Here is a 21,475-nt window from a genome sequence, read left to right on the forward strand (position 1 = left end):
AAATACATTTGGACAGGTGCATGGATAGGAAAGGTTTAGGGGGATATGGGCCAAATGCAGGCAGGTGGGACTAGTGTCGATGGGCTATCGTGGTCGGCATGGGCAAGTTGGGCCGAAGGAAACATCTGCGGTTCCTTGCATGTCCTTCCGCAGTTTGTTTTTTGCTCAAGATTCCAACATCTGCAGTCTCTTATATCTCCTTTTTAGAAATCCTTGTTTAACTTTGTTTCAACTCAGAAAGGCAGGCAGCATCTATGGGGGGAAATGGGGAGATAACGTTTCGGGTCTGAAGACGGGTCCCGACTTGAAATGTTCTCTATCCACTTCCTTCAACAGGTAGTGAATTTTCCCGATCATAACACAATTCGATTTGTCAAAAATAATATCCCCAAACCTTCCTCAAAACCTTTTGCACAAATCGTTATATTTATATCATAGTCATACAGCATGGAAACAGGCCCTTCGGCCCAACTCGTCCATGCCAACCATGATGCCCCATCTAAGCTAATCTCACTTGCTGCTCGTTTGGCCCATATCCCTCTAAACCTTTCGTATCCATGTCACCGATTATTTTTCTCCAGAGATGCTGCCTAACCCGCTGAGTTACTCCAGCATTTTGTGTCCTTTAAATAGCTGTTATGGTACCTGCCTCAACTACCTTCTCTGGCAATTCGTTCCATATACCCACACCTTCTGAGTAAAAAAGTTATGCCTCAGGATCGTATTAAATCTTGCCCCTCTCACCTTAAATAAGACAAGAGATAAGACTTTGCCTTCCATCACAGTGAGGAGGAGATTCACTGTGATGGATGTTTGTGTAAATTGTGTTGTGTCTTGGTTCTTTTTCTTGTGTGTATGACTGCAGAAACCAAATTTCGTTTGAACCTCAAGAGGTTCAAATGATAACAAATAAATTGTATTGTATTGTATTGTAAACATATGTCCTCTTATTTATGATTCCACTACCCTGGACAAAAAACTAAAAGACCTAATGTGTTTATGGTTCACTTGCAAATAGGAACAATTCTCTTTGTTTCGATGAGTCAAGATCTTGCAATTCTATGCATTTTGTGTATTTTTTTATTTAAGATTTTCTGCATTCAATTTTTTAATAATATCTCGATCACCCCCATCTGTTCATTTTGTTGTGCGGTACATGAATTCATGAAAATCATGACAACTTCAAATTGACAGTAACATTTATGACCAGGCAACAGATATCCTCATCGTAGACAAACAGTAAACGATTCACATATCTGAATTCATCCCAACATGCGCTGATTACATCTGCGGTTGTTCTGAAATGTATATTTTCCCCTCCCGTCCAAAGCAAATTCTGCACAGGGCAGCACGGTGGTGCAGCGGTAAAGTTGCTGACTTACTGCACCAGAGATCTGGGTTCAATCCTGACTATGGGTGCTGCAGAGTTCGTAGGTACTCCCTGTGACCGTGTGGGTTTTCGCCGGGTGCTTCCTTTCCTCCCACACTCCAAAGATGTACAGGTTTGTAGGTTAATTGGCTTTGGTAAAAATTGGAAATTGTCCTTAGTGTGTAGGATACTGTTAGTGTGCAGGACAATCGCTGGTTGGCGCAGACTCGGTGGGCCGAAGGGCGTGTTTTCGTGCTGTGTCTCTAGTCTAAAGCCATACAGCCCAGAAACAGGCTCTTTGGCCCAACTTGCCCATGCCGACCAAGATGCCCCATCTTCACTAATCTCACCTGCCCACGTTTGGCCCATATCCCTCTAAACCTTTCCCATCCGTGCACTTGTCTGAATGTCTGTGATAGTACTTGCCTCAACTACCTTCTCTGGCAGCTCGTTCCATGCACCCACTGTGTGAAAAAGTTACCTCTCAGGTTACTACTAAATCTTTTCCACTCTCACCTTAAACCTCTGTCCTCTGGATCTCGATTTCCCTACTCTGGGTAAGAGACTTTGTGCGTCTACCTGATTTATTCCACTGATGATTATATACACCTCTACAAGATCAGTGTTGTACTGGGGTTTGCTTCCGAGATGATTCATTGGCTGTAGTCACGGAGGTTAATGAAGGAACCTTCTTGGAGTAGGCCCTCAGATTCACCTACCCCTTGCATCCCCAGCGGAAACCCCTCCCATCTCAACCTCACTCCTTCCAGCATGGTCTAACCCACCAGAACTCTCCCTGTCTATCTGGGTTCAGCAGGCAGTGAGTGGTGGCAGTATTGCACTGGAGGGAGCATACTGTTTGAGTCTTAGGACAGATGGCACCAGTTACCCCCAGGAATGGGGCGGGTGGTGCAGAGAGAATTGCATTGGGGCCACTGTTGATCTGGAGCTGCACTGAGGAACCTTTAGCCTCAGTGGCAGTTTTATCGCCATGGATCTTTCATCTCCAACTCACTTCCAATAGCTTGCGGTGTCCAATGACAAATAGCATTACCAGGAGACCAACCAATACCTGCAAGACTCACTCAGGTAGAAGTCCCAGTGTGCTCCTTATTACGTGGTTGCCTGGTGCCTCAGACCAATGCTACCTGCAACCACAGGACTCTACCACCATGTCCTCGTACTGTTTATAGACCACGTTATTGGCAGAGTCTATGTACAAAATGCTAATGGGGCTGAGTTTTGTTGGCACGCAGCAACTGGGCGGGGTGGATTCAGGGTCCATGGAGTTCATGAGGGTCTGGATGATGGCGTGGTTTGTGGGTTCCAAGTGGGAGCGGAGGGGGAAGTCGCAAACCCCCTCGCAGTGATAAGCTTCGTAGTCCAACGGCGCGATGATCCAATCGTCCCACCCCATCTCCTTGAAGTTGACGTGGAGGGGTCTCCGCGTGCAACGGGGCTTGGCTTTCTTGCCCTTTGTCTGGCGGGATGCATGAGGTGCTCTTCTCTTTCTCCTCTGGCTGAACAGGAACTCGTAAACTGACTTGTCGTCGTGCCCGGACCTGGCTTTGACCTCATTGAAGAACAGGTCCCTTTTTTTGGTCCTACCGGACATGAGTAGGAGAGCCTTCTCTTTGGTCTGACGCCCAGCTCTTCCAAATCCCAAGCTCCTCAGATCCACCGTCCTGCCTCTGTCCAAGGCTTCCAGCTCGAAGCAGAGTTGCATCGAAGGCTGCTCCTTCCTCGATGTCCTGAAAAGCTTCCAGAGGTTGAAGACCTCCCACTTTGACGTGTCCAATGGGTCAATGGAGCGAGAGTCGACGACGATCGGCTTCTGCCTGTCGGCGGGGCACTTGGACAATCGGAGAGTGCACATGTTCCCTGGAGTCCGCCCTCTCCTCCCGTCCACAGGTCGTGTTCGGAGAATCCTCAGCTCCGCACCCAGCAACCCTTCCTTCACCATCGCACTGATGTTGAAGATATACTTCTGCCTCCTCACAAAGGGGTGACGATCATCTGCGGGAAAAAGAAAACAAACCCATTTAATGCTCCGATTAGCTCAATTAATGGGGTCAAGATATAGAGCGATGCATTAACGGAACTTCTGTCTTTCAAATAGATAATATTCTACTGATACAAAAAAGACACAAAGTGCTGGAGTATCTCAACCAGTCAAGAAGTTCTTTGGAGAACATGGTTGGTCATGTTTCTGCTCGCGGCCCTTCTTCAGACCGATTTTTGGGAGAGGAAAGAAAGCTGGAAGAGAGGAAGGGCAGGGCAAAGTCGGGAAGTAATAGGTTGATACAGGTGAGAGGGGATTCTGATCTACAGATGGTGGAGCCTAAACGTCACCTTTCCATGTTCTCCAGAGATGCTGCCTAGCCCACTGAGTTACTCCAGCATTTAGAGTCATAGAATCATATAGTGAGAAAACAGGTTCTTTGGCCCAACTTGCCCACACCGACCAACATGTCCCATCTACACTAGTCTCATCTGCCTGCATTTGGCCCATATCCCACCAAACCTGTCCTATCCTTGTACCTGTCCAATTGTTTCTTAAATGTTGCAATAGACCCTGCCTCAACTACCTCCTCTGGCAGCTCATTCCACATACCTACTACTCTTTGTGTGAAAAAGTTACCCTTCAGATTCCTGTTAAATCTTTCCCCCTTCACCGTAAACCTTTGTCCTCCGGTTCTCAATTCCCCTGCTCTGGTCGAGACTCTGTGCGTCTACACGTTCTATTCCTCTCATGATTTTATACTTTGTGCCTTTTTCGTTATACCACCATCTGCAGTTCGTTGGTTTGCCCCCTTCTCTTGGCACAGTTTAAAGAATTGTTTAAAGTATCACCTCCATGGAAATACGAGCTGGTGACCTAGGAGCTTCTGGAAAAAATATACCGTTGCGTTGCATCACAGCCTGGTTTGGGATCAGCTCTGGCCAGCACCGCAAGAGTTGTGGATGTAGCCCAGTTCATCACACAGTCCAGACTCCCCACCATTGACTCCATCCACACTTCATGCTGCCTCAAGAAACATAATCAAAGAGTAGTCACACTCTGCTAGAAGAATCAGAGTTGACCACTAATGGAGACTGGTGCCCATTTGTGATGGGACCACAATCAGGAGTTGGTAACAGGGTGCAATTCTCGGAGGTGACATCAGTGGTGCCTCTTGCCTGTAACTCAGAAACTATCGCCCTAGCAATCTGCGGGCATTCCGTTTTTTGGGAATAATGGGCGAGTGAGGAGTAGGGTCGGAAAGGTTCCACCACAAACTGAGTGCTTTCCATTGTCCTGCCAACCACTGTAGCAAAGCAAGGGATCAATGCAGAATGCATCGCAGTGTGTGATTCATAAACCCACCGTCGACTCAAGACTGGTTCTTTGTCCCTGTAGACGGCACGTTCTCTCACAAGATGTTTACCAATATCACTGTGGACAGAGGACATCACAACTTAAGCCTTTGCTCATTAACCCATACCATGGGCATACAATGAATGCTTTTGTTTACGGGAAAAAGAATAGGTAACCGGTCTGAAGAAGTGTTCTGACCCTAAATGTCGCCTATTCATTTTCTCCAGAGATGCTGCCTGACCTGCTGGGTTACTCCAGCACTTTTTGTCTTTCTTCGGTGTAAAGCAGCAGCTGCAGTTCCTTCCTACACATTGCGTATGGTATGATTTGCCGGCAAAGAACGCAAAAACCAAGTTGCTGACGGCATCTCGATACACATGACAATGATAAAGATACCAGTTCCAGGGGTGTAAGATCTCAACCATAAGACACAAATTATGGTTAGTATGGAGGTCAGGGATTATGGGGAGAAGGCAGGCGAATGGGGTTACGAGGGAGAGATAGATCAGCCATGATTGAATGGTGGAGTAAACTTGATGGGCCGAATGGTCTAATTCTGCTCCTATTATTTCTGACTTTATGACACATTTCAATAATAAACAAATACCAATTTCAGGGGTGCAAGATCTCAAGCATAAGACACAATAACTCAGCGAGTCTGAAGAAGGGTTTAACCCGAAACGTCACCCATGCTTTTTCTCCAGAGATGCCGCCTGAACTTCTGAGTTACTCCAGCATTTTGTGTCAATCTTGGTATACACCAGCATCTGCAGTTCCTTTTTATTACACCTCATCTCAGATGCAGTTCCTTCCCACACTTTTTTTTAGTTGAGTTTTGTTCTATTTATTGTCACGTGTCAGGTACAATGAAAAGCTTTGTTTTGCATGCTATCTAAACAGATCAAACGTACCACAAATATATACAATCGGTTCAAACTCAAGCACAACAGGTAGTGCAACTGGGAAAAAAATTCCAAAGGAGAAAATAATGTTTAGGTTTAGGGTTATTATTCTCACGTTTAGTGATGTACGATGAAAAACTTTGTTTTGCATGGTCTCCAATCAAATCAGATGAAGCTATACAAAAATACAATCAAGCCAAACTCCAGTACAATAAGTAGAGGAAAGGGGAAGATACAGAGTGCAGAATATAGTTCTCAGCATTGTAGAGCACCAGTTCCATAGAGTCCAGTGTAAGTGATGGGTTACAGATGAATCGGTCAGTGCCCCAGTATATAATGAGAGCACCATTCAGAAGCCTGAGAAATGTTGGCTTGCTTCGCTGTTAGTGTAGAGTCACGGAGTCATAGAGACACATACACCTTCAGCCCAACTCATCCTTGCTAATCAAGATGCCCCCTCCAGTCTGTTCCTTCATCCAATGAGATTGCCTTGGTCAGTGATCCACTTCCATTTAAACATTGTAAATTGTATGTAGGATGGTGCTGGTATACGGGGTTATCACTGGTCGGCGTGGACTCGGTGGGCCTGTTTCCACACTGTATCTCGAAAGTAAAACTAAACTAAAGGAAGGATATGGATCACGTGCAGGCTGGTGAGGTTAGTTTGTCTTGACATCTAATGTTCAGCATGGACATGGTGGGCCAAAGGGCTGTGCTGTGCTGTGCTGTTCTAACTGGTTGTCATTCGCGGGAGACACTCCAGTTCCTGCCACGCGTTACATGTAGAGGTGAAAGGTTTCACCTTTAGACTTTAGAGATACAGCGCGGTAACAGGCCCTTCAGTCCACCGAGGCCGCGCTCACCAGCAATATCCCTGTATACTAGCATTATCCTACACACTAGGGACAATTTACAATTTTTACCGAAGCCAATTAACCTACAAACCTGCATGTTTCCATTGCACTGCTGTTGTCTATTTATTTGCCTTCGTTTTTGTTATATTTACTGCTTTTTGCTGTTATTATGGGTTTTACAGAGTACTATGTTCACATATCTGTTCGTAAGAAATTCATTGTTCGTTTTGGGTCAAATTACAGTAAAATACTCTTGCCTCTTGACCCTACTCTACGATTCTATGACTAATATTTGATTTTATCCATCCTGGGTAAAAGGTTCTGACTGTCAATCCTTTCTATGCCTCCCATAATTTTATATACTTCCAACAGGTCTCCCCTCAATCTCCGGCGTTCCAGAGAACTTACTGCAATGGAGTATGAATTTATATTGAATGATAAATCTACACTTGATTGCAGCCAGCATGTAATGTAAATAGATATTATGCTCAAGGTACTAAAGTTTCCTAAACTTTGCTCTTGAAAAAATAAACCATACATACTGCACTCTTACAACTCCTGAATCAGGAAGGAAGCTTCTTATATCGCCAATAACTGTTTTCAAAGTTAATGTAGTGTTCCAGGCAAGACCATTAATTATTAGCAGTCTCTCATTTCTCCTTAAGAAGGTGGCCAGGCCATTTCAGGTTGATTCCCCCCCTACAGTCAGTCTGAAGACGGGTCCTGACTCGAATCGTCACCTATCCATGTTCTCCAGAGATGCTGCCTGGCCCACTGAGTTACTACAGCACTTTGTGTCCTTTGTGGAGGAAGGAACTGCAGATAGACACAAAATGCTGGAGTAACTCAATGGGCCAGGCAGCATCTCAGCAGAGAAGAGAATAGGTAATGTTTCGGATCGGAACCCGCCTTCAGTCCTTTTGTGTATTAACCAGCATCTGCAGTTCACGGTTTCCACACTTTCCTTGCTTGCTTGATTTGTGTTTGGGACATTATCAATGGGAACAAGAATGCAAAATCAACCACTTTTAGCCAACCTGTGGCATTTGGGTGGCAGTGAGTCAAAGAGTCATCAAGCTATACAGCATTGAGAATGCATCAGCAGAGTTACTGTCTTACAGCGCCAGAGATCTGATGACTACAGGTGCTGTCTGTGTGGAGTTTGCAAGTTCTTCCTATGGCCATGTGGGTTACTCTAGCACTGTGTCTTTTTTCCTATTTCAGAAGGCTATTCTTTCGAACTTGGAAATCACATATAGGCTAAATGCTGTTGAGGGCAGATATAGCATTTCTGAAAGGTCTTGAAATGAATTTGAAGTTTAGGTTCAGATTTATTATTGTCCCATGTACTAAGGTACAGTGAATAGCTTTGTTTTACACGCTATTCAAACAGACCAGTTAATACCATACATAGATACAACCAAGCCAAGCTCAAGTACAATAGGTGGAGCATGCCCTCTGGTATTTAATTTTTCTATCCTGAGAAAAATGTTCTGATTATCTATGTGTTCAAGAAGGAACTGCAGATGCTGGAAGATCGAAGGTACACAAAAATGCTGGAGAAACTCAGCGGGTGCAGCAGCATCTATGGAGCGAAGGAAATAGGCGACGTTTCGGGCCGAAACCCTTCTTCTGATTATCTACCCTATCTCTGCCTCTCATCATTTTATACACTTCTATCAGGCCTCCCCGCAACCTCCGACGTTCCAGAGAAAACAATCCAAGTCTATCCAACCCCTCCCTGCAGCTGAAATCTTCTAATCCAGACAACATTCTGGTAAACCTGTTTAAGAAGGAACTGCAGATGCTGGAAAATCGAAGGTACACAAAAATGCTGGAGAAACTCAGCGGGTGCAGCAGCATCTATGGAGCGGAGGAAATAGGCAACGTTTCGGGCCGAAACCCTGAAGGGTTTCCTTCGCTCCATAGATGCTGCTGCACCCGCTGAGTTTCTCCAGCATTTTTGTGTACCATTCTGGTAAACCTCCTCTGCACCCCTTCCAGTGCCTCCACACCTTCCCTGTAATGGGGTGACCAGAGCTGCATGCAATACTCCAAACACAGAGAGGTTTTGTCACACAAGCAGCGGCACTGGCAGAGGCTGGAGGGAGGGTGATGGTGAGAACATTTCTAAGTTCTAGGAGACCAGGTGCGATTTTCAATCACCAGCCATTCTTCCCCCTGCTAGACACATGAACCGTATAATTCATAATTATGCCACTCTCCCGCACATAACCTGCCTCATCATTTTATATACTTCCATCGGGCGTTCAAGTGGAAACTATCCAAGTTTCTCCTTTAAGCTAATGCCCCCCTTATCCAGGCAGCATTATGATAATATAACAATATTAGACAAAACAATACTTCTCCAAGGTGTGCATGGGACACCAGAAGTGGCACAGCCACAGACACTGCCCTCTAGAGGGAGGAGGAGATGGGCAGAGGTGGAATTGGATGGAGCCAAATTTCTCCCTCCAAGAAAACAAATGAAAGTACTTTACTTTCGGGAAGAAGGTACAGGAGTCTGAAAACCGTGAGCACCAGATTCACGAATAGCTTCTTCACAACAACCATCAGGCACTTGAACACAACCCAACACTAACCTCAGCTATGAACTATGGACTTTCTTTAGTTGCACTAAAACTTTGGGCTATTAATGTATTGATTTATTTATTTATTATTATATGTTATCTATGAATAGAAACAATGAATTGCAGAGGCTGGTGTACAAAGGAGGACTAGACTGATTCAGACTGATTGCAGGGGAGAGGGTGAAAACTGGAAGAGAGGAGGGGAAGGACAGAGCGTGGCAGGTAATAGATGATACAGGTGAGGGTGGGGGGAGGGGGGGGTTGATTTGCAGATGATGCAACTTGTCAAAGCATTTTAAATTAGTTTAGTTGAGAGAAACAGCATGGAAACAGGCTCTTAGGCCCACCGAGTCCACACTGACCATTGATCACCCATTCACATTAGTTCTATGTTATCCCAGTTTTTTATCCACTCCCTACACACTAGGGGCAATTTTACAGAGGGCAAGTTAAGCTACAAACCCGCACATCATTTGAATGTGGAAGGAAACTGGAGCACCCGGAGGAAACCCACACGATCACAGCGAGAACGTGCAAACTCCACACAGACAATATCCGTTCAGGATCGAACCTGGATCTCCGGTGATGAGGCAACAGCTCTACCCGACGCGCCGCTGTGACGGATGGAAAGGGTTTGGATCATTAAACAGCTCAATCCATGTACCCACCACCCTCTGTGTGAAAAAGCTGCCCCTCAGGTTCCTATTAAATCATTCCTCTATCTCCTTAAACCTGTACCGTCTGGTACTTGATTCCGCTATTCTGGATAAAATACTTTATGCATTCATCCTTTCTATCCCCCCTCATGATTTTATATATCTCTATGAGATCGCCTCTCAGTCTCCTGCATTCCAAGGAATAAACTCATAGCCCTGTACATCAACGTCTCCCTGTACATCAAGTCCTGGCAACAACCTCGTAAATTTCCGCTGTATCTTTCCAGGTTTATGACATCCTTCCTAAGTGTGATCAGACACATCGTATCCCATAGGAATCTTTAATAATATGACTGGGTTAATTAATATCAAATAAATAAGTCCTGAAGAGGTGGCCCATGAAGATTGAGCAAACACAATGTGCGGGCGCAACTCAGCGGTGGTGTCAGGCAGCATCCGTGAAACGACGCGTTAAGTAGAAATCCTTCTTCAGATTCAAGAAGAGTCTGAACAAGGGTCTCGTCCCAAAATGTCACCTGCTCCATTTTCCTCCTTAGGTGCTGCCTGACTCGTTGAATTCCACCAGCACTTTGTGTTTTTGCTCAAGATTCCAGCACCTGCAGTTCCTTCTGTCTTGGGCCTTTACATTTTTCATCGTCAACTGCAGACATCCCAAATCTTCAAGAAAGAGTTAAAACATTGAAAGGTTAAAAAAATTGTGCATAAGTTACTTCAATCAAACACAGACTAGGGGATCTCAGCATTGTCCTGAAGCTCGAGATGTGGGCTTGCAGCAGAGGCTTGATACAGGCGACATAGTGGCACAGCTGGTGGAGCCACTGCCTCACAGTATCAGAGACACAGGTTCAATCCTGACCTTGGATACTATCTGTGTGGAGTTTCCATGTTCTTCCTGCGACCTATCTTCAGTTCCCTGGCCTGGGGGGGGGGGGGGGGGGGGTTCAATTTGATCACTAGTGGGATTTCAGGACTAAGGAAGTGCAGGCGCTGGTTTGCACAAAAAGACACAAAATGCTGGGGTAACTCAGCAGGTCAGGCATCTCTGGGGAACATGGATATCCACATGAGTCTGAAGAATTAGTATGGGTGTCAAAGGTTACGAAGAGAAGGCAGGAGAGTAGGGTTGAGAGGGAAAGAGAGATGGGCCATGATTGAATGGCGGAGTATACTCGGTGGGCCGAATGGCCTAATTCTGCTCCTATAACCTATGCGGGGTCCTGACTCTAAACGTCACCTATCCCTGTTCTCTAGAGTTGCTGCCTGACCTACTGAGTTACTCCAGCACTTTGTGACTTTGTTACTAGTAGTAGTACATTTACATAGTAACATCGACAGATGGCACAATGGGCTAAGTGTTCGGCTGGCAACCGGAAGGTAGCCGGTTCGAATCCCGCTTGGAGTGCATACTGTCGTTGTGTCCTTGGGCAAGACACTTCACCCACCTTTGCCTGTGTGTGAATGTGTGTAAATGTGTGATTGGTGGTGGTCGGAGGGGCCGTAGGCGCAGATTGGCAGCCACGCTTCCGTCAGTCTGCCCCAGGGCAGCTGTGGCTACAGAAGTAGCTTACCACCACCGAGTGTGACTGAGGAGTGAATGAATAATGCGATGTAAAGCGCCTTGAGTATTAGAAAGGCCCTATATAAATCCCATCCATTATTATTATTATTACATTTAACTGCGTCAGTCATACAGATTCAACACAGGTTGGTGGTGGTTGCTCTCTCCCAGTCTCCCCAAAGACTTCTCACCATCTCCAAGGCACATCAGGAGAGAGTTGGAATCCCCTCCACTTGTCAGGATGATGAAGATCCAACAAGCTTCTGCCAAAGCAGCGACCCATTAGGCACACGACACCCCCAATCTAAGCATTCACTCCCTGCCCTCCAACACTGAGGCCACTGTGAGCATCATCTGCAAATCCTCTGTAGCAACCTGTCAAGACATCTTAGTTTAGTTTACAGACACAGCACAGAAACAGGCACTTTGGCCCACCGTGACCGTACCAACCAGCGATCATCCCGTATTAACACTATCCTGCACATTAGGGACAATTTACATTTTTACAGAAGCCAATTAACCTACAAAACCTGTACGTTTTTGGAGTGTGGGATTGAAACTGGGGCACCCGGAGAAAACCCACGTGGTCACAGGGAGAATGTACAAATTCCAAGTGTAGTGGTGTTTGGGGGAGGGGGGCGGGATTACTGGAGGTGTGAAAAAAACCCAAGACAAATCAGGGCTACCAACAGATGACCTCAGGCAAGGAGGTTCCCTGATTGTTGGCAAGAGACTGTGTGGGCCCATGTGAGATGCACTATTGCGAACTGTGAATTATTTAATGGATTTTTAGTGAATGAAGATGTGGGGGGCGTGGGAGGGAGATATTTGACAAAATTACCTAAAATTGGACAATTCAACATTCATACCACGGGTTGTAAGATACCCAAGCAGGAATCTAAGGTGTCGTGGGATATTTTAAAATATCGTAAGCAGGTTTGGGATGCACATCTGAGGCAGGATATGGTAGTGTTGGAGAGGGTCCAGAGGATGCTTACAAGAATGATCCCAGAGATGAATGGGTTCACGTATGATGAGCATTTGGCGGCTCTAGGCCTGTACTTGCTGCAGTTTAGATACATTACCACCGGGGGTGGGGGGGGGGGGGGGAAACGATGGCTGCCTTGCCAATGGTCGGTCTCGTCTTTTTTCTCCTTTGTGTTTTTAGTTTGTTGTTGAATGTATGTTTTAGTTTAGTTTTGCGTTAAGTGGGGGGGGGGGGGACTTTTTAAAATCTCTTTCCACGATGGAGATGCGACTTTTTCTGTGTCGTATCTCCGGCTGCACTGCGGCCTAACATCGTGGAGCTGTCGACCTCTTGCTGGGACCTGGGGAGCTTAACATAGTGCATCTCGCCGTCCCTTGGTTAGAGACTGACTTCGTGAGCTCCAAGCCGCGAGAGCCGCGACCGCCCCGAAGTGGGAGCTTCAATCGCCAGCTGCGGGAGCTTCAATCACCCCGACTGCGGGAACTTCAATCACTCCGACTGCGGGAGCTTCAATCACCCCGAAGTGGGAGCTTCAATCGCCGGCTGCGGGAGCTTCAATGACCCCGACTGCGGACGGTTCGACTCCCCGACCGCGGAAGAAAAAGAGGAAAGAAGATAAGACTTGATTGCCTTCCATCACAGTGGGGAATGGTGGAGGAGCCGCTGTGGTGGATGTTTATGTCAACATTTTATGTAGTTGTGTGTCTTGTTGCTTGTTTGGTCTGACTGTATGGCAAACCAGATTCCTACTATGTTGCAAAACATACTTGGCTAATAATGTTTATGATGAGGGGAGACCTCATTTAAACCTACTGAATAATGAAAGGCCTGGATAGAGTTAGCAGAGCAGTCATTGGACCGAATCACCTAATTCTGCTCCAATGCCTTATGATCTTCTGATCCAGGCTTTACCCAACCTGATCCAGTCTTTGAACCGCCCACAATCTCATGTCATCTCCTCCATCCACACTCACTCCCACTCAGCCCAGCACCCTAAACCCTAACCACCACCCTCACCCTTAACCCCTCCCACACCCTTCACCCCCACCATCCCAGGCTGTTTTCCTGACAACCTGACCTCTCCACATCTGGCCTCCCCACTAGCCCCGTCCCACCAACACCCCAGTCACCTGTACCTCGCAACCAGGTGTAGCATCTAGTGTGGACCTTCCAGGAGAGCCACCACCTTGTCTAGGATGGGACAGCCCTCCAAGCCAAATGTGACCAAATTCCAACCATAGAACTTCTGCCCATTATTAAATGGGCAGGCGAATCTACTTTCTTAGATGTTTACAGAGATTTGGCAAATTGTTGCCAGATACTCGAACTTCTACAGATGCACTGTAGTGAGTATCATTGAGAGTTAGGAGTTTAGAGCTAAGCGATACAGCATGGTAAAAAGGCCCTTCGGCCCAAAGAGTCCACGTCAACCAGCAATCATCCTGTACACTAACACTGTCCCACACACTAGGGATAATTTCCAATTTACCGAGGCCCATTAACCTACAAATCTGTACCTTTTTGGCGTGTGGGAAGAAACGGAGCCGCCGTGAAAACCCACGTGGTCACAGGGAAAATGTATAAACTCCACACAGACAGCGTCTGAGATCAGGATTGAACCCGTGTCTCTGGCAGTGAATCTGCCAGCTGTGCCATTGTGCCACCCAGTTCTGGCTTGTTGCATCACAGCCTGCTACGGCAATTTCAATGCAAGTGGTTGCAGAGAGTGGTGGACTCAGCCTGGTCCATCATAGACACAGCCTTCCCCACCATTGGAAGCATCGACACCAGGCACAGCCTCAAGAAGGCGGCATCAACCACCAAGGGTCCTCACCATCCGGGCCGTGCTTTCTTCTCGCTGCTACCGCCGAGCTGAAGGTACAGAAACCTTAAGTCCCACAACACCAGGTTCAGGAACAGATGTAGGAAAGCAGCTGTTTAGTTTAGAGATACAGCGTGGAAACAGGCCACCAAGTCCACCCCAACTCATACACTAGGGGGCGGCACAGTGGCACAACAGTAGAGTTGCTGCCACAAAGCCTGAGACCTAGACTCGATCCTGACTATGGGTGTTGTCTGTACGGAGTTTGTACCTTCTCCCTTGTAACCACATGAGTTTTCTCCGGATGCTCCGGTTTCCTCCCACATTCCAAAGACGTGCAGATTTATAGGTTCATTTGCTTCTGTAAATTGTCCTGTAGGATAGAACTAATGATCGTTGGTCATTGCGGATTCGGTGGGTCGAAAGGGCCTGTTTCCACGCTGTATCTCTACACGAAGTGGCTACTTTCCTACGTCCATGAGGTACTTGAACTGACCCCATGCAGCAACAGAAAAAGAACACAAAGTGCTGGAGTAACTCAGTGGGTCAGTCAGCATCTCTGGAGAACATGTTTAGGCGTCATTTCGGGTAAGGGCCCTTCTTCAAACCCGACTCAAAATGTCACTTTTGTGTATTCTCCAGAGATGCTGCCTGATTTGCTGAGTAACTCTGACGCTGCAGTTTTTTTTTGTAAACCATCATCTGCAGTTCCTTGTGTCCATAACAGAACATCACGGACCACTGTTTGTACTTGCTTTCTAATCCTGTTTTTTTTTTTAAATGAATTTCTTGTTTTTTTGCGTGTCTTTTTCATTTCACTATAGAGTCATGGAGTCAAAGAGACACACACCATGGAAACAGGCCCTTCGGCCCAACTTGCCCATGCTGACCAAGATGCCCCAATTACAATAGACCCACCTGCCCACGTTTGGCCCATATTTCTCTGAACCTTTCCTGTCCATGTTCCTGTCCAAGTGTATTTTACATGTAGTTACAGTAACTGCCTCAACTACCACCTCTGGCAGCTTGTTCCACATTGTTCCATATGTTTTTGAATATGTGTGTAATGTATCTTTCTGTGTGTTATCTGACTCTACCCGCCTGGATGCTGTTGTAAGCAAGATATTCATTGTCACTCAACCTCATTACACTTGTGCAGATGACAATAAGCTCGAAGATAGACGCGAAGTGCTGGAGTAACTCGGCGGGTCGGGCAGCATCTTTGGAGGATGGGTGGCGCTTCGGGTCGAGACACTACTTCAAACTGACGATAACCCTGAGTTGACCATAAGACACGGGAGCAGAATTCGGCCATTAAGCCCATCTGCGCCCATCGATCACGGCTGGTCTGTGTTTCCCTCTCAGCCCCATTCTCCTGCCTTCTCCGCGTCGTAACCCTTGATATTCAGCGGAGCCGGGTGGGAACCTCAACGCCAGGCTTTGTGTCGGTGTATCCCGTACAGTACGAACCGTGCGGGACTACAATACAACCGGGCCACTCCACCCCCCCCCCCCCCCCCCTCTCTCTCCCACCCTCTCCAACCACGGCATTAAATGGAAAGCAACGCTTTGGAGACGGGAGGGGTGGTCGTTTGGGGCGAGCGGTTTTATGAGCTGCAAGTACTGAGCGTTGAAGACCTTGACTTCCAGACTGTTCACCCTTTCTCAAAGGGGCGATGCAACGGGGAGAGCGACAGAGTACCCGGGTTCGATCCTGACCTCGGGTACTGTCTATCTGTGTGGAGTTTGCAAGTTCTCCCTGTGACCGCGTGGGTGTGGGTTTTCTCCGGGTGCTCCGGTTTTCTCTCACATCCCAAAGACGTGCGGGTTTGTAGGTTAAATGTGGCGGGAGGAGCTAACCGCAGGCGCTGGTTTACACCGCATATATAAACCGAATGCTGGAGTAACTCAGCGGGTTAGGCAGCATCTCTGGAGAGAAGGAATAGGTGATGTTTCGGGTCGCTTTAGCGGAGACCTGACTTTCAGCCTGAGTCCGACGAAGGGTCTCGGACCCGAAACGTCACCTTTACATTTTCTCCAGAGATGCTGCCTGACCCGCTGAGTTACTCCAGCACCTTGTATGTTTTTGTTAAATCAGCATCTGCGGTTCCTCGTTTCTACAACGGATGGTCGTTGGTCGGCATGGACTTGATGGGCCGAATGGCCCGTTTCCATTCTGTATTCTCTAAATTAAACCATCTCTGATTTACGCCTGGGCTCCAATGTCCTGAACTCTGTTACTTTTGGATGGGGTGGGGGGCGATTGTCCGGGCTAGAGACGGGGGGGGGAGGAGAGGGAGGGAGGGGGGTGGGGAGGGGGGGGGGGGCAAGTTCTCCTGGAGGATGGGAGCTGGGTTTCGTGTGCTTGACTTCCAGACAACAAGACAGTCTCGTTAACGAGACGGAGAGTACCATCAACTCGCGTTGTTTTCACTGGAGATTGAGGGAGGGAGACCTGATAGAAATGTCTAAAAATGTAAGCGGCACGGATAGGGTGGACAGAACCCCTTTTCCCCCATGGTGTAAATGCCACAGACTGGAGGGGCATAGTTTTAAGGTGAGAGGGGCAACGTTTAAAGGAGATATGCGGGGTACGCTTTTTTACACACAAAGAGTGGTGAATGAGTGAATCTGGATCGCGCTGCTGGGGACAAATACGACAGTGGCGTTTAAGAGATTTTTGGATAGTGCGCATGGATGGATATGGATCATGTGCTGCCAGAGGAGATTAGTTTATCTTGGCACAAGCACACACAAAGTGCTGGAGTAACTCAGAGGGTCAGTCAGCATCTCTGGAGAACATGGATAGGTGAGTTTCTAATCGAGACACTTTTTTTCAGAGTTGAATCTATGTATTAAACCAACATCCGCAGTTGCTTGTGTCTCCGCATTGTTTTATTTTAGTTTAGAGATACAACAGAGAAACAACCCTTTCCGACCACCGGATCCGCACCGACCAGTGATCCGTTCACTAGCACATTCCTACACACATTAGGGACAATTTACAATCTCTACCAAAGCTAATTAACCTTCAAATCAGTACGTAATTGGAGTGCGGAAGGAGATCGGAGCACCCGGAGAAAACCCACGCGGGCACGGGGAGAATGTGCAAACTCTGTACAGACAGCACCCGTAGTCAGGATCGAACCCGGGTCTCTAGTGCTGTGAGGCAGCAACTCTACCGCTGCGCGAGGAGCGATTCCTAAATGGAGAAGGCTTTGCCTGTTTGTATATGCCGGTACCCCACAGAGCAGTGTGTGTGTCACTGTGTGTGCGTGCGTGTCAGTGTGTGTGCCAGTGTGCTTGCAGTGTGTGTGTGTCAATGTGTATGAGCGTGTGTCAGCGTGTGTGTTAAAATATGCGAGTGCATGTCAATATGTGTCAGCGTATGTGTGTGTGTCAGCGTGTGTCAATGTGAGTGAATATGTGTCCGCGTGTGTCAATGTATATGTGTGTGTCAATGTGAGTGTGTGTATATCATTCTGAGTGTGTGTGTCAGTGAGTGTGTGTGTGTCAATGTGAGTGTGCGTGTGTGTGTGTGTCAGCGTGTGTCAGTGTGAGTATATGTGTGTCAGCGTGTGTCAATGTGAGTGTGTGTGTGTCAGTGAGTGCGTGTGTGTGTCAATGTGTGTATGTGTGTGTGTCAATGTGAGTGTGTCAGTGTGTGTGCGCGTGTGTCTGCATCGCGCAAGAACGCGCAAGTGTATGGATCCGTGAGTGTGTATATGTCTGTGAGTGTGTCCATGCCTATGTTATCTCTGTGTGTTAGTGTGTGTGTCAACGTCTGTATCTGTGTGTATGTGCGTATCTGTCTGTGTGTAGTGCCAGTTTGTCTGTGTGTGTGTGTGTGTGTGTGTGTGTGTGTGTGTGTGTTTTGTTTTTTCCCCGGACCGCTGCCCGTCCCGCCGGGCGCCGAGGCTTACCTTGCCCCCTGTCCACGAAGCTGGTGACAGTGTTGGCGAGAGCGGCGGGCTGCGGGGCGCTGCCGTTCAAGCCTCCGCGCTGGATGACAGACAGCGTCTTGTAGAGGAACAGCATGTAGTCGTGGGGAGTGACGGCCGGAGTGGCCGCCGCCCCCTTCGCCCTCCGCCTCAAGCTGCCGCTCTCGCCCTTGCCTCTGTCCCCGTCTCCGGGCTTGCCGCCGCCGCCGCCGCCGCCGCCGCCCTTGCCCCTGGCCGTCCTCACGCCGGCGCTCCCTCTGCCGACCCCGGGGCTCCATCTCCCCGCCGCCCCGGCGATGCCCTGCGACTGGCGGGACGCGGGCTGCCCCTTGCGCGATGCTCCTGCCACCGCAGCCGCCTCCAGGCCGGCGAGGTCCCCGAAGTAGCCGAGGTAGCAAACGAAAAAAGCGAAGTTCCTCAATAATTCCATGGTCCACGCTGGCCGGGAACAGATGCTGCCAAAGCGACTCCCAGTTGCACATGTAAAGGCTCCCAAAACTCCCAAGAAAACGTCTTCACAACTTTCCACCGAACTCTTTCAGTCTGTCCCATAGTGGAATTCTCGTTTTGTTGTTGTAGCGGCGCGTAGTTGAACCCCCCGGACCCTTTCTCCAGACAGCCGAGGCAGAGGGGCAGGGGGGGAGAGAGTGAGAGGGAGAGAGAGTGAGAGAGAGAGAGAGAGAGAAGGGGTGAATGGGAGAGGGGAGGGGGGGGGGGGGTGGGGGAGAAAAAGGTTTGCCCTAACCTTCCCTCGTTCCTTCAGCCCGGGGAGGCTGAGAGAGTGGAAGGGGAGACAGAGAGAGAGAGAGAGAGAGAGAGGGGCGACTCAGTCTTGTTTAAATCCCATGTCCAAAGGAGCAGGAATGGCGTGGGTTCTGTCTAGCGCGCTCTCTTAAAAACTTCCAAAGATTGAATCACGTCCAGTAAAAATAGTTCACACTCAAAATGCGGCTCGGGGCAGGTGCCCACGGATTCGCTCTCGGTGAATGTCAACAATCCTGCGAGGGAGAGAGGCACAGGGAAAGGGAGGGAGGGTGGGAGAGGGGGGCGAGAGGAGGGAGGGGGGGGGGAGCGAGAGAGAGGGAGGGAAAGAGGGAGAGGGAGAAGAGCCTCTAATATTATGTACAGTTCTTGGTGCAATATATAGGTGCACACTTATAGATAGATCTCGGCATCTACAGTGTGCAGACTCTTTGCAATGGTCTGGCAAAGTAAACATTGTCCTGTGTTCCAAAAAGAAAAAATGAAATTTGGATACACTGGTATGAAATTCAGATGACAGCTTGAATTTGCAATTTCCAAAACGCTCCCCTTTTGAGCCCCTGTCCCACTTAGGAGACCTAAACAGCAACCTCTGGTGACCTTGCCCGCCACCCAAGATTTCCATGAGGTTACCAGAGGTTTTGGTCACTCTCCCTTATGGTCGAAAGTGGTTTCCGCATGGTCGAGGCTTCATCTAGGCTTCATGCTGCTATTTTTTCATCATGTTTAAAACCGGCCTCGACTAAAAATATGTTGCCGTTTTAAAAATCGATAAAAAATTTTAGTCGCAGGTCTAGTCATAGCAAGTTTTCTTCATTGTCGAGGAAGGTTTTCAACGTATGTGTGGGAGGTGGTAGGAGGTTGCAGGTCACCTCGACCTTGATTTTTTTTTGGGGTGGCGGGCAAGGTCACCAGAGGTTGATGTTTAGGTCTCCTAAGTGGGACAGGGGCTTTACAGTGCACTTTTAAGGCATGGGATAAGATGTGTAGATAGCTTAGCTTGTCTCTGGCTTGGTTCAATAATTCCCCTCTTGTAGGCTCCGTGCGTGTTGATGGGCTCAGACTTCCATACTCTTGGGGACTTAAAGCCTCTCAGGTAAAAGGCCAGAAGCTGGCCCGAGATAAGGGGAGAAACCTTCAGGGTCCCGGTCATTCGATGATTCAATGAATACTTGTAGTTGGATACAGTAAACGTGTAGCTGGATACAGTAAAATTATTAGTTTTTGCATATAACGTGGTAGAATCACACAGCAGACCTCACCGAGGCAGTACACAAGAACTGCCACGTTTCTGGTAACGACAAAATTACAAAAAGTTCATCAACAGTCTTATCTTCTGCTCACAGCGGTGAACCAGGCCTGTCGCTGCATGTGGCAGCAGGTGACCCCCTCCCCCCCCAGCCGAGCCCTCCTTCGTTATCAGCGGGCCCCACGCCTGGTCCCCCTTCGTGCTCGGCAGCCCCCCCCCCCGCCGGGTTACTCTCAGCGGCACCCCTCACGCTCGATGGGGTGGGTCCCCCTACGGTCTCGGACAATCTCAGACAATTGTTCATCTTCAACCAACTTCACTACAAGAAGGGTCCTGACCCGAAACATCACAGGACAAACTTAGACATACTTTGATTGTTTTCTCTAGAATGCCATGTTGAGGGGAGACGTGACAGAGGTATATACAATTATTGGGCATAGATAAGGTAGACAGCCAGAACCTTTCTCCCAGCGGGGGAAATGCCAAAGATTAGAGGGCATAGATTTAGAGGCAAATTTTTACCAAAGCCAATTAATCTACAAACCTGTACATCTTTGGAATGTGGGAGGAAACTGGAGTATGCAGAGATAACTGGAAAGCGAACGTGCAAACTCTGTACAGAAAGCACCCGTAATCAGGATCGAACCCGGATCTCATGGGCTGTAAGACAGCAACTCCACCACTGTGTCACTGTGCCACTTTTCATGTGGCAGTCATGGCAAAACAGAATGATTCTGCTGATCCTTCGCTGTACTGTATCATTTCTTGGTTAAAATAACCATTACAGCACATAATGGTCAATGTGTGGTCTTACTATAATATTGCAAGCCATCCTTGGTCCTGTCCTCTTAGTAGGAAGACAACATCTCAATTGCCTGCAGAAGGATCCCAACCCAAAACATCATCTATCCATGTTCTCCAGAGATGTTGCCTGGCCTACTTCAGCACTCTGTGTCTATCTTTGGTATAAACCGGCATGTGCAGTTCTGTGTTTCTGTTGGATGGAACTGCAGATGGTCTGATTAGTGAGTTTGAGGATGGAGAGATGGGAGGTTTGGTCTCCCATTGGCGTAACAAACAGATCTGATGAGGTTTTCCTTTCCAGCTTTCTTCTCCCTCATTCCATCAGACTGAAGAAGGTTCCCGATCCGAAACGTCGTCTGTCCATTTCCCTCCACAGATGCTGCCTGACCTGTTGAGTTCCTCCAACACTTTGCGTTTTGCTCAAGATTCCAGCATCTGCAGTTTCTTGCATCTCACAAGAGTGCGGATTGTTGTGGATGTCAGAAATACTCCATGAAGGGTCTGGGTGGAGATTTGAGACGAGGTGGAGACTATCACTTTAGACTTTAGAGGAACAGCGCAGAAACAGGCCCTATGACCTACATTCAACCTCAGTACTTA

General features: G+C 47.9%; 1 protein-coding gene across 1 annotated transcript; it reads right to left on the minus strand.

The window, feature by feature from the left end:
• Nucleotides 1-1,876: 1,876 nt before the first annotated feature.
• On the minus strand, nucleotides 1,877-18,263 carry gdf5 (growth differentiation factor 5). Its single transcript, XM_033041746.1, has 2 exons — nucleotides 18,043-18,263; nucleotides 1,877-3,385 (listed from the first exon to the last, which is right to left on the minus strand). The coding sequence occupies exons 1-2, from the start codon at nucleotides 18,155-18,157 to the stop codon at nucleotides 2,514-2,516; spliced, it is 987 nt and encodes a 328-aa protein (XP_032897637.1). The 5' UTR covers nucleotides 18,158-18,263; the 3' UTR covers nucleotides 1,877-2,513.
• Between the last annotated feature and the right edge of the window lie 3,212 nt (nucleotides 18,264-21,475).

The sequence above is a fragment of the Amblyraja radiata genome, chromosome 23 (genome assembly GCF_010909765.2).
Source record: "Amblyraja radiata isolate CabotCenter1 chromosome 23, sAmbRad1.1.pri, whole genome shotgun sequence".
Taxonomy (NCBI): domain Eukaryota; kingdom Metazoa; phylum Chordata; class Chondrichthyes; order Rajiformes; family Rajidae; genus Amblyraja; species Amblyraja radiata.

What these genes read in the sequence shown, in the direction of transcription:
- gdf5 (XM_033041746.1), bottom strand. Translation starts at nt 18,157, where the DNA reads ATGCTGTTCCTCTACAAGACGCTGTCTGTCATCCAGCGCGGAGGCTTG. An exon ending in CTTCGTGGACAGGGGGCAAG is followed by an intron (nt 3,386 to 18,042) that starts GTAAGCCTCGGC and finishes TTTTTCCCGCAG; the next exon opens with ATGATCGTCACCCCTTTGTG.